At 43.0% G+C, this 13,510-nt stretch overlaps 1 protein-coding gene across 3 annotated transcripts; it reads left to right on the top strand.

Moving 5' to 3' along the window:
• Nucleotides 1-357: 357 nt before the first annotated feature.
• Nucleotides 358-12,965, top strand: Calm2 (calmodulin 2). Of its 3 annotated transcripts, none has more exons than XM_006986486.4 (6): nt 358-556; nt 5,477-5,507; nt 10,670-10,813; nt 10,891-10,997; nt 11,410-11,545; nt 12,359-12,965. In XM_006986486.4, the coding sequence occupies exons 1-6, from the start codon at nt 554-556 to the stop codon at nt 12,385-12,387; spliced, it is 450 nt and encodes a 149-aa protein (XP_006986548.1). In that variant the 5' UTR covers nt 358-553; the 3' UTR covers nt 12,388-12,965. The 3 variants fall into 3 exon arrangements, with proteins under 3 accessions (XP_006986548.1, XP_042123374.1, XP_076415309.1); XM_042267440.2 differs by lacking the exon at nt 358-556 and adding an exon at nt 689-712; XM_076559194.1 differs by lacking the exon at nt 358-556 and adding an exon at nt 2,191-2,238.
• The last annotated feature ends 545 nt before the right edge of the window (nt 12,966-13,510 follow it).

Here is a 13,510-nt window from a genome sequence, read left to right as displayed (position 1 = left end):
GGAAGGTCCTCCAGCCAAGCGCAAAGAAAAGCCACGCTGCCTCCTGGCGCAGTTGCCAGGACAGCGCGGCCGGAGCAGCAAACGGCAGCCGCCGCACCGCGTTCCGACTGCGAGAGCAAGTGACGCATTGCAGGTACAAACCAGCCAATCAGAAGCCGGCTCAACGACTGCCGCCGCGCCCGCCGCCGCCGCGGTGCTCCTCCGCGCCGCAAAGTAGCGCCTCCCGGGCGCGATTCCACCGGCCTCCTAACGGCTCGCCTGGGAAGGAAACCCACTTACGTCACCCGCCCCCCTGCTCCCCTTTACCTCCTGCCTGGGTCTGCCCAGTGCCTGCGGAGCAAGGGGGTCTCCCGGAGAGCCGGGGGGCGGGGGGAGGGGGTGGTGGTGGCCGGGACTCGTTCGCCGTGTTCCGTTATCTGGCGTGAGGCGGAGGGATCTGGCGGAGGGAGGTGTTTATGAGGAGCTGGGGGCCGGGGAGGAGAATTAGTCCGAGCGCAGCGAGCGAGCCGAGTGGTTGTGTGGTCGCGTCTCGGAAACCGGTAGCCCTTGCAGCATGGTGAGTGCGGAGCCGAGCTGCCGGTGGGGCAGAGATGCCGCGGCGCATGGACCAGGAGAGGGGGGCCTCCCCTCCCGGACACCCGCCAGGAGCCCACTTGAGCCAGAAGGATGGCGCCAAAGAGGCCAGGAGGCCCCCGCGGCGGTTATGTCGCAGGTGTCCCCCCGCTCGGGTTCTCCCCCCGGGTTTCCTCTGAGTCGGGGGGATCCGCTGCGGGGCTTGGCCGGGGCGGGGTGGGGTGGGGAGGGGGAAGGAAGGATCGGGGTGCGGGGGTGCGGGGCGGTGTGGGTCCGTCGGGGAGAGCGAGCGCGCGCGCGGCGCCGGAGCTGCAAGCTGCTGGAAAGGTCAGCCCCGGGGGCCGGATTCAAACCGCCAACGGCCGCCGCGGAGCGCGGGCGCCAGGAAGCGCCTTTGTCCGCCCGGCCGCCATGCGCTGGGGGTGGGTGGTGGTGGTAGTTGGGGGCAGGGAGGGAGGAAGGGAGGGAGCGCGGGGCCCCGGGGCGAGCGGGCGCCGTTAGCCCGCGTCCCCGCACGAGGCGAGGGGAGCCGGGCCGGGCTCCGGGGGCGCGCTGTGTGGGTCGAGCCCGGGCGGGGAAGCCGCGGCTGGGGGTGGGGCGGGCGCGCGGAGCCGGGGAGCCACCGCCCGGCCCGGCCCGGCCCGGCCGCGCTGGGCTCGGCTCGCGCCCCAGCTGCTGCCCTGGCACCTGCAGGACTGCGGAGGTCTGCGGGGATGGGCGGGGGAGGGGGCCCCCCGCAGCTCCCCCCACCCCCACCCCCACCCCCCGCAGCGCTGCCTGTTCTACCCCATCTGGTGCTGTCTTCCAGCACCAGACTGGATGTTGAAATTTTTTTTTTTTTAATCGTCGAAGAAAGCAAGGTTTTTTTTTTTTTTTTTTTTTTTTTTTGCTTGAAGTCGGGAGCTTTCTCTCCAAATAACACAGCCGCGTTAAAGCGAAAGCAGCCCACTTCAGTGGGGGGCTCCGCGGCGGCGTTTTCCGCCCACGGCGAAAGCGAGCTGGTGAAAGTGTTCAAAGTAGCAATTAAGGGGCGGGTCGCTAAATTCTTGAGTGCTCAGGTGCACTCCTGTTCACCTCGACCACACGCGGCGTTCCTTGAAATCGACTTTGTGTTTTGGTGTGGAAGTTGCCGTCTGATCTTAGTTCTTTTAGGCAATAATGGCTGTCAAGGACTGTACAGTAGAAGAGGATACCGGAGAGCAGGAGATTTTAGAGAGGATTTTTTTTTTCTTTTAAAAAAAGGGGATCCTCCTGTTTCCTGTAAAAAAAAAAAAAAATTAATGAGGGCGACAATTCGCAATACTTACATGACTCCCTCTGCCAAGTGGTTACGGCAATGGGTGTGTCCAGGAGGCAAGGTGACATCTTACACTCTAGTTGGGGGATCCTTGCCAACTGAAACCTCCAGCCTGTCTGGGTGTGGGGAGAGTTCACCTTGGAGAGAGCTAGCATTCATTCAAGTTTGGTGAATTCTTTGTGTTTTGGTATAATAACTTCTGAATTTTAATATGCTGGCAGAAATTGTTCTTGTAAGGCAAAATAGGACCTAAATTATAAGCATGTAATCGACACTCGTAATTGTAGTTCTTTTTTTAGTTACCAAGATAGAATTTAAAATTTTCCTGGAAAATTATGGTTTATATCTTGCAGTGGTCCTTTTCCCCAGTAAGTTTTTATAGTTATATGCATCATTGATACATTAAGGGTTTTTGTTAAATGACAGCCGTTCTGGTTACTTCATAATTTATTAGACTTAGATTCTGCAGACTCTGATAAAGGGAAAATTATCAGATAATTATTATAAAGCTCTTGAGTTACATGTAGTCTGTAGTTTTATTGGAATATTTTTTATTGGAAGGAATATGTTTTATTGAGGTCAGGGTGATAAAAGATATGAAGAGGTGGGAAATGTTTTGAGTGTGTTTAAGTTGTTCCCTAAGCTGAAGATCTTGAGCAGGCTCCGAAAATAGAAGAGTTGGCTTTGGCTCCATTATAATAGAATTCTATAGCTTCAACTAGAATTTAGGCTTTCAGTAAAGGTCTTGATTTGTATGAAGTTTGTTCTACAGGTTTCTCTTGGTTCAAGATGCTTTATAGTAAAGTACCATCTGTCAGAATAAAGACCCTCTTTTTTCTTACAGAAATAACTTAGCCTTTGATGCAGGTAAAATAAATAATTTCTATAATTGGAGAAAATAATAATGAAGCCTTTAATGTGTATCTAAGTAGCATTTGGAGAAATGAACAGGTAGATGAAGATGTAGCATTTGTGTTCACTTTAAAGCCCACAGAATCATAAATTTATTCAGATAAGTACTCTAGATTTTTTTAACCACTTCTCAGCCTTTTTGAGTGCTATTTAGAAAATGATTAAATGTACATAATGCATTCAGTGCAGGTGACTTTGTGATGCAGATTGGTTTCTTGATAAAGGTCTACAGTGGTAACGCAGAAGGCAGGATCTAGTTCAGTAGGTTGGGGTGGAACCTGAAAGTGTATTGGAAATCTCTGGAATGACAAGAACAACAGGAGGGATTACATCAATAGTTGCGGAATTAAGAGTTAAGAACTAGTCATCTCTCTGGTGAATTAGTCTTCACCTTATTGAGATAAACACATGTTAATGAGCTTGTATTTTCCCAAAAGAATTATTAATTTTGGTTCTAAGAAAATGACACTCCATAGACGGAAGAGTAGTTGGAAAAATTGAGTGCCAGGAAGCTTGAGCTCTTGATTTTTAGGAGTTTTTATTCTAGAACTTATTGGTAAAGTTTATTTTAAAACTTTGAACTCAAGAAAGAAAAATTTTCCTGAAACCTTGAAAGCAAAGTTGATCAGTTTTCAAGTTATCTGAGAGAGAAACTTCCTTTCTCTGTGCCTGGTTCATTCCTTGAAGTTGGTTTTTATGCTGTGTCCTAAGATTATTTTTGCCAGGAGACAGGGAGCTGACAGTTTGGGGACCTTAAATTTTGACTTTTTAAGCCAACTTAAGACTATTGGAAGATTGATTTATTGTTAGTGTCTTGTCTCCCTGAGACCTTATTTTTTTTATGTATCACATAAGCCCTCCCCCATCTTTCACCCAACGTATTGCAAATAAAATCGGTGGAGTACCTGGCTGCTTTCCTGCACTAATTCATGCATGCATTCCTTCTGATTTCCACATACTACAATGCCTGCTACACATTTAAGCTTAACATTTTTAGGCTTAAAATCATTTTGTTTCTAGGGTGCTGCTGGTGCCTTTGGGTTTTAGTTTGTACAGTAAATTTGCTTAAAGTTAGTGTGGAACGTGGTGAGTTTAGCTGAAAAAGGCTTTGTCTGGCCATGCTTTTACGTTTTTTTTTTTTTTTTGTATGGCAATTGTGGTTGTTTGGTTAGCTGGTATACATTGATAGCTAATCATTAACTACATGATTGGTGTTGTAGATGAAATCCCTGAGAGGTTGAGTAATATGTCCACAGCTTATAGAACCAGGGTGCTGAAGGATTGGTACTTAGAGCGGGGGGAGGAATATATATATATTAAATCATAGGCTCTTGTACACTTGAGCATAATTGATGGCATTTCATTTTCAAGTCAACTAGCTCCTTAACACCCCTCCCCCTTTTTTTCTTACTGCACCCAGGACCTAACATGCTTGGCAAACACTGTTTTGATGAACCTACATTTTTTTTAAGAGAAATAAATTAATTCAGTTTATATTGTTGTGTGGTTAAATTGAATGTTGCTTTTTAAATTAAGTCTTGCTGAGTAGCCTGGACTGGCCTTCAGCTAATGACCATGATGCCATGAATCCAATCAAAATGGTTGAGGAAAATTATTGGATTCCCTTTCAAATTCTTATGCTGTGCCCTAGAGAAATATGTGAGGCCATTCCATATAAAGGTTCAACCCTTCCCCAGGGATATGTTCACTTAAAACATGAGGGACCAGGCTGTTTTTCTTCCCTCAGCGAGATAATGGAGTAATCATGGTACATTTAACCCCATGCTGGTAGGGATTCTTATTTTTGTTTTTTTTTTTTTTTCCCAGACAAGGTTTCACTGTGTAGATCAGGCTGGCCTGGAACTCTTAAGCATTGAGATTAAAGTCATGCACCACCATCATCTGGCTTCTTGGTGGGATTTTTTACCTTAGCAGTTTGGCAGACCACATGACAGGTGTTAGATGTAAATATGCATGAGCACTGGGATATTTTTACAGGTGGAGGCTATAACAACAAGAAACCTGTGTATTTTGTTTAGAATCCTGGGTTTCTTTGCATTTGCCTGCCAGTCAGGTGAGTAGTAAAAGTGAGTGGTGCTTCTCCCCCCTGTCCTCTGTTAGGTTGGGGCCAGGATATTATGTTTAGCCATTTATGGTAGTGGTTTTTCAATTTGAGATTCTTAAATCATTGAATGGCAATTTTTAGTGATTTGATATTTAAAAGCTGCCATGGGAGGTTAGTTTAAATTTGGGTAGTCTGTGCCAGAGGGTGGTGCACGTCTTTAAGCCCAGCACTCAAGAGGCAGAGGCAGGCAGATCTCTAAGTTCGAGGCCAGCCTGGTCTACAGAGCTAGTTTCAGGGACAGCCAAGGAAAAGCAAAGAAACCCTGTCTCCAAAAAGACGGGAGGTGGTAGTCTAACTGAAAAAGGAAACTGGTTTTATAGGATTTTGCTGCTTAAAATAAGAACTCTAAATGTCCTAATATTTCTAGATATGTTTTAATTGTGTATATATTTTAGGTTTTTAAAGTTTCAGTTCATTCTGAGGTATTTGGCATAATCTTGGAGTTAACCTTGCTTAAAGTGTACACATTCTGCCTACCCATTGTGTCTAGGGATCGTAGCACATCGTGAGCTGTAACTGCTCATCTGCATACTTGTAAGTCATTAACCCACCTTCTGATCTCTTTGTAGGCTGACCAACTGACTGAAGAGCAGATTGCAGGTAAGAAATACCCTGCTGGATTATAGCCATTGGGGCTTATTAAATAAATTTAATAGCAAAACTCAATATCCTTAGATAAAATAATTGACTTTGATGTATGTCATTAATGATGTCAAATTGAATGTAGTATAAATACAGTAATTGAACTGGCTTTGACAAGTGTGAATGTAAGTGTGTGTGTGTGTGTGTGTGTGTGTGTGTGTGTGTGTGTAGAGGGAGAATGAGAATAGATATACAGGTTTTATTTTTATTTTTTGTGGGTTTTTGTTGTTGTTTAACTACTGTCCAAAAGGTATGCAACTTCAAATAGTTACCATAACAAAAGGGGGCAAGTACACACACACACACACACACACACACAGTAACTCAATTAAATTGAAACAGAGTCAGAAAAAGGACATGGAATTTACCCTACTTTAATTAGTTGGTGGTTTACATTTAGAACTACGGACAGATTAAGCAATCCCTAATTCCTACAAGACTGGTGTTCTCCAAAACCTAAAACTTGAGTGCTAGCATGACACCATTAATAAAGGATTGTGCATTCTACTTCATCCGCAGATGGGTCGTGGTCAGAATGCTTGAACAACAAAAATACTGTATAAAAGTGGACTTTGGGTGTGTGTAAAGATAATATAACACATGAAACATTTCTGATCCCAAGCATTTCAGATAAGCAATACTCAGTCTGTATAATCGATTGGTGAATAACCATTTCTCTAAAGAAAAGTTAACGATTGTCACTGATATTCTGGTTTCTTTTCAGCTTTTATAACTCTTAGCTCTCACAAATGCTGCTGTGGTAACAGCTGTGATATCGATTGAGATGGACCCTTTGTAAGAGAAAAGAAGTTCTGGCATAAAACCCACTGTCTTTATGCAGTGCTATTTAACTGTGCCAGGGCTTTTGGGTTTATTCTGCTGCTAGTTCTGAAATGATGTAGTTCCGAAAACAAGGTCCTGTTAGGAAGTACTGGCTGGACTGGAACTCATTGAGTCCTACCTCCTGAATTCGGGGTTACAGGCATCACCACCGTGCTCGGCCTCATTAGACTTGTATCTAATTTCACTGTTTCCGTTTTCCCAGTAACCCAGTGGCAGTTTGGTTTTCCCTCCCTGGTGCTGGTCTTGAACCCAGAGCCTTTTGCATGCCAGTCAGGTGCTCGAACACTGGTTCTGTCCCTGGCACTTGGATTTTTGAGACAGTTCAACTGTATCGCTCAGGTTGCTCTTGAGCATCCTCTGAAGGACGAGCTGGTTTGGAATTTATGACCCTCCACCTTCCCCTCCTGAGTGCTCTAGCTTATTCTACTGCTTGAGCATTTTAAAGCTCAACTGTATCACCTGTTTCTGTAATCCAGAAACCTGGACACTGTTAGAAATGACTAGTTCTCAAATAGCCATCACCCAGTATTTGATGACTATGTAAAGTGGAAAGCTACTGAATTAAAGACCAAGTTTAAATAGGGGTTTAACTGCTTAATATACATGGAAATCTAGGGCTTGCTCTTGCGGGGTGGTGAAGTACACCTGTTGTGTATGTTGAGGCAGTGAGGCAGAGCTTTCTTTGACTTCCGTTGAGGTGTGGCACTTTATTTGTTATGCTGTGGAATAGTCACAGCTGTACGTAAGCTGAACAACCCCAACCTCATTACACCATGAACTACCAAGATTTCTTTCTCTCGGCTCTTTTCATGTGTTTTTCCCTCTTTGGGGGACTAGCTTGGGCTAATGCTTGCTGTCTGAAACTCTTGACTGTCTCATGTATCTGCCCTTTGTTTCTCAATATTCTGGCCAGATGTATTGGTCCCTCCAACAGACATTTCAGGAGAGAAAATGTATCCATTCAAGGTTTCTACCATATTTGGTCCTTCTAAATACATAGTTCTTTTAATAAAGCTTTCTTTTTATCTGGTCAGTGTAGTAGGATATAGTCTTCAATGACTTGTGGCATTTTTATAAAAAAATTCCTGTAATTACCAGAAAATTATTTTTCCAAGGTAAGTTCTAGCTGAGCTTGGTGGCATATATATGCTAAGTACTAAATAAATGTTTTTTGAAAGGGTAAATTTTATCTCAGAGTTGTGTAACACCAAAAGAATACAGAATACTGCATAGATCCCAGTGGTACAAATATCGCCAAGGCCCTTCCTCCTAAGTTCAAGGTCTGCTTTAGAGGCACAATATTTCTTTTTCTCATAGCTGATAGATGACTGGTAGACAGTAATATTCTGGAGTCTAAAGGCTACTTGTCCTTCCAGAAAGAAAGGTTGACCAGCTGGGGACATACAGTGCAACATTGTGTGAATGGTTGAAACTCTTTTTATCCTTATATTGTAATCATCACTACTGCAGATTTGTTTAGACATTCTAACAGTAAGTAACGTGGTCTAGGAAAAACCCTACTTTGTTCAGGTTGAAACAATTACTAAAATTTAATTACTTTATTAAAGAATACCCATCCTAGTATGACATCAGTAACCAGTTAATTTTGTTACAAGTCTGCACTTTATTGTTTGACATTTGAAAGACTTATAGGAAAAGGTACTTTTTAAAAAGATGAAATCTACCTCAGTCTTAATGTCCAAATGTGATTAAAAACAACATTCTTATTCAATTTATAGTAGTAGTGAACATAATGACAAAGGTCTGCTATAGAAGATAGCTATGACATTCAGTGTTTTTACTGCATACTTAAATTTTAGCTCTTGGATTTGTATTTTGATAATTAATGAGAATTAAGGCTTAGAATAAAATGTTTCTGTGTGTATACAGATTGTGCTGGTTTTGAAGAGCAAGTGAACTATAATATATAAGGCAGGTGGATACAAAATACATATTTTGAGATAGAGGTCTTACAGGAGTTGTTCATAGCTCTGAGTCTTTAGCATAAAAATAGTCTTGGGGCTGGAGAGATGGCTTAGTGGACCCGGGTTCAATTCCCAGCACCCCCATGGAAGCTCACAACTCTCAGTAACTCCAGTTCCAGGGGATCCAACACCCTCACACAGACATGGATGCAGACAAAACAAAAATGCACAGAAAATTAAAAAAAAAAAAAGCCTTCAAATATTAACAACAAAAGCACATGCCTTTAATTACAACACTCAGGAGGCAGAGGCCGAGGCAGATGGATCTCTAGTGATGTCTACCTGGTCTACCGAGCTAGTTTTTTAGGACAGCTAGGGCTGTACAGAGAAACCCTGTCTAGAAAAAACAAAACGAGATGATGGAGAGCCTTTAGTATATGAATATAAGTTTGGCCCTTAAATAATCTCATTATTTCCTTTTTTGTGTATATAAATAGTGGGTATAACATGATGTTGTTGTTTTTTTTTTTTTTTTAATTTGAGATAAGACCCAGGCTCTAGTTCGTGGTCCTCCTGCCCCAGCTCCCCCAGTGCTGGGATTACAGATGTGTACCACTGTGGCCTGGCCTATGGATGTTGTAAACCTTTGAGATCTAGAATTTGTAAATTTAGCCATTTCCTACAATTTAGCTTAGTTGCATCTTAAACATTGGGGGGGTTTATGTACTAATGATCATAGCCAGGTGTGTGATGGTAGAAAATATAAATAAATACTTCATTCTGAATATTTTAACCTTTTAATAATTTAGTAGGTGATAGATAGACTGTGTGCCTACACTGATTGTTTCTAGGTTTGTACAAAGGCACTCAGAACTTTAAAAAGTATATAAATTAGTGAATTAGACAGTTCTCATCAAATCCTGTCTTTAGAGGGGGAACACCTTGATTTGTTTAGTAATTAGGTTGATCTAGGTTAGTACTGTGTACAATTATTCAATTATTGTAGTCAATTCCTAATTAAGCTTCTGATTGATAATAGATGAGTTCCTCAGGAAATAAGTAATATTTAAGTGGACTAGAACTGTGTATACATGGAGAGACTAGTGAGTAACTACAGATGAGTCAGTAATGCCTAATCTAAATGAACAGCTAAACAATTGTTTGATGCTGAAGAACGGTACTAGTATCTGGTAATTGTGGGTAGTTTTCACAAAAGAACCCAATTAGGAGGCAGTTTTAATAGTACAAGCAAAAGATGAGGGGGAGCTTTGAGCCAAAATATTGGTTGCAGAAGTGGAAAAAAGAATCAGTAGCATTTAATACAACTTATTTATAGGCTTCAGAGGGGACCACTTAAAATGACTTCCCTGGAGTTGCTGGGCAATACAGAATTTATTTGTTACATATCTTGCTTGAAGTCAGCCAAGGGGAAGCTATTTTATTGGGCAATCAGAAAGGTGAGTAGACGAAGGTATTTGCTGTGAGTGGGCATAGATGAAATGATTAGAGAGTGAACGGATAGAGCTGGAAACATTTGACCAGAAAAACGGTCAAAAACCAGAGCCTTGTTAATGAAAAGCAGGAAGAAAATCAAAATGCTCTTCTGGAAGCCAAGAGAGTTGTGAACTTTGACCTCTCATTTGGATGAGTCAGTTAAGCGAAAATTTTCAGCTGGTGAATTTGTGCTACAAGTAGTATCAGTAGTGGGTTGATACAGAGGGATGTATGTGAGTAGTGGTACTCTCCACCTAACCTGATTATACACTTTGAAGTTTTGCATTCATGAGCATTCTTGGATGTCAGTGGACAAGTCTGGAGACACAGGTGGGGTCTAGAGACGGTGAACTGGAAAGCACAGAGTAAAACAGCAGCAGACAGACGTTGTATGGATACCGTTCTTCAACATTTTGTTGATTGTAGACATGCCTTTAACCTTTGAAGGGACCGCCAAACACCTGTAGATTGGATTTTCTAAGATTTGAAAACTCTCAGGTAGCTCAGTATGAACACATAGTGATTTGGTTGGCCAGAGATTTTGACAGATTATCACAAGGTTTTTCCACCTGGCTTACTAGGAATTGAAGCTCCGTTTGAAATACTGTACATCTTTGCCTTCTTGAAGAGTTAGTACATCATTTTTGGGTTTTTGAGACAGGGTTTCTCTGTGTAGTCCTGGCTGTCCTGGAACTCACCCTGTAGACCAGGCTGGCCTCAAACTCACAGAGATCCTCCTGCCTCCGCCTCCTGAGTGCTGGGATAAAAGGTGTGCGCCACCACCAGATGAGTTAGTCCATCTTATGGGCTGGTTATTATTGTTAATGCGCATGTTTGGATTTCCGGTCTTCCTGACAGAATTCAAAGAAGCCTTCTCACTATTTGACAAGGATGGCGATGGGACTATAACCACAAAGGAGCTGGGGACTGTGATGAGGTCTCTGGGGCAGAACCCCACAGAAGCAGAGCTCCAGGACATGATCAACGAAGTAGATGCAGATGGTGAGTGCAGCGGGGGGCTGGCCGTTGTGCTCTGGAGGGGTTTGCATTGCACTTGACGTGTGTACAAACTGTTTCAGGTAATGGCACAATTGACTTCCCTGAATTTCTGACAATGATGGCAAGAAAAATGAAAGATACAGACAGCGAAGAGGAAATTAGAGAAGCATTCCGCGTGTTTGATAAGGTAGAGTTCAAGGGCTGAATGTGCAGAGACTGAAATGGAGCTAACGGGACCTACCTGTAGTCTTTGGAGAGGGCTTTTCCGATGGTTTAAACCAACAGAAGGGTTAGGTGAATGCTCTTAAGAAATCCATGTGAGCTTGGATCTCCAAGTCGTGGCTCTTCTTGCCTTTGGAATATATGGGTATCCTACTTAATGACATTTATAAATCCAGTGTGGATTCTTCCTGTACCCCCCAGCAGACTTTCTCTGTGGAGTCCTGGCTGTCCTGGAACTCACTTTGTAGACCAGACTGGCCTCGAACTCACAAAGATCTGCCACCACCGCCCCCACTTGATGTGATCTTCTAACATGAAATTGTTGGTTAGTAGTGTAATTCAGATATTCCTCAGACATCTCTTCCTCCTTTTTGTAGGATGGTAATGGGTATATTAGTGCAGCAGAGCTTCGCCATGTGATGACAAACCTTGGGGAGAAGCTGACAGATGAGGAGGTGGATGAAATGATCAGGGAAGCAGATATCGATGGGGACGGTCAGGTAAACTATGAAGGTGAGTCACAGTTGCACACTCTTGATTAACTTAAATTGAGAGGCTGCTTCCTAGCTGAAAAGCTGGAATCTTTACCCCCCAAATGAGGGTGCTAAAATAACTCTCACTAAACTTAGGCCATTTAAAACAAGACTATATCACAGCTAAGACTTTTGAATGTCAGTTCTGCACCTAGAAAATGGACATTTTAATAAGGTATTAACATTTGAGTGGAACAGTACAGTTTCTGTAGAAGGTGGTGGGTGAAATAGACTTGTATCTGACTGGGCTCTGGCTTGCTTTCTGACTCTTGTCTGAGACTGTTTGAATTCAAAAGTGTCGTCGACTACTCAGAACTTGAGGATGCCTATTGCAGCGAGCATGGCTTTAGACGTGGAAAGGATTCGAAGGGAGTTCATCTTTGCCTTTTACTTTCTCACTTGTATTTTCCTGACATAACAGTTGTAAATTTAACCGTATAGAAGTTAAACAGTTGCCACACTGAAGGTACAATATTGACTGCTGACCCAGCAGATACCAAATTCAAGTCTAAACTCAGCCAAGATGGCTTTCTCGTCCTGTTGCTGGTGATGAGCTCTGGGCCTGCCCATCTAAGCACGCATTGTACCAGTGAGCCACATCCATAGCCCCAGCATTAACTGGCTCGTGTTCAAGGATCCCAAATGCATTGATTTCGGAAGTTCCAACTTGGGCCATAAACTGACTTTCCTGTTACTGTGTAATTCCAGTGAAGGGACAGAAACTGCAGTTCAGAGTTAGGGTTGCTTTTGTCCTTTTGCCATTGACTCATAACTCTGTTTCTTATTTTTTCAGAGTTTGTACAAATGATGACAGCAAAGTGAAGACATTGTACAGAATGTGTTAAATTTCTTGTACAAAATTGTTTATTTGCCTTTCTTTGTTTGTAACTTATCTGTAAAAGGTTCCCCTACTGTCAAGAAAATATGCATGTATAGTAATTAGGACTTCATTCCTCCATGTTTTCTTCCCTTATCTTCTGTCGTTGTCCTTAAACCTTCTTTTAGAAAACAAGTAACATGTTGCATGTGGCTTACTCTGGATATATCCAAGCCCTTGTGCACATCTGAACTTAGCTGGCGTTGGTCAAGTGAGGGAACATCTGGGTTACGCCTTCTAAAGCCGTTTGGGAACTGTCAGCATGCCGTGGAAGCGTGGACTGGACAGACAGTCAACAATGGGTATTCAAGTTGCACTACTGCAAAAGGGGCGTTTTATCCAGGGACTCGTACACTCTGTTTTTGTACTGCTGGTATTGTACCAGAAACATTTTCTTTTATTGTTACTTGCTTTTTAAACTTTGTTTAGCCACTTAAAGAAAATCTGCTTATGGCACAATTTGCCTCAAATCCATTCCAAGTTGTATATTTGTTTTCCAATAAAAAAATTACAATTTACCCAATTGTTGCTCTGAATCTGAGTGATTTAATACCTATTGGTGTAATAGTTCTGGGACAGCGGGAAGCCTTTCTCCTTGGTGTGATTCAGCTGTGGTCTTTGGGGATGGACTCCTGCTAGGAACTTCCTGTCTTGCTCTTAGGAAGATTATGGCCTGGTGTGGTGGTGCACCCCTTTAATCCCAGCACTTGGGAGGCAAGAGGCAGGAGGGTTTCTGAGTTCAATTGCCAGCCTGGTCTACAGAGTGAGTTCCAGGCCAGCCCAGACTCCACAGTGAGACGGTTTACAAGAAGAAAAAAATAAATGAAAAAAATAAATAAATGAACCCTTTGTAAGGAATTGGCATCCACACACATTTAGTGTTTACCATCTTTTTTAATTTAAAAATTTTGCATTTATGTGTGTGTGTTGCCTGTATGTGTGTGTACCATGTCCTAGTGCCCTCGACAGTCAGAAGAGGGCACCAGACCCCCAGAACTGGAGTCACAGATGGTTGAGACCACTATGGGGGTGCTGGTAACCAAACCTGGGTCCTCTGTAAGAAAGAGC

Source organism: Peromyscus maniculatus, chromosome 22 (assembly GCF_049852395.1).
Source record: "Peromyscus maniculatus bairdii isolate BWxNUB_F1_BW_parent chromosome 22, HU_Pman_BW_mat_3.1, whole genome shotgun sequence".
Taxonomy (NCBI): domain Eukaryota; kingdom Metazoa; phylum Chordata; class Mammalia; order Rodentia; family Cricetidae; genus Peromyscus; species Peromyscus maniculatus.
Note: the sequence above shows the minus strand (reverse complement) of the source record. Positions and strands in the feature narration are given on the sequence as shown.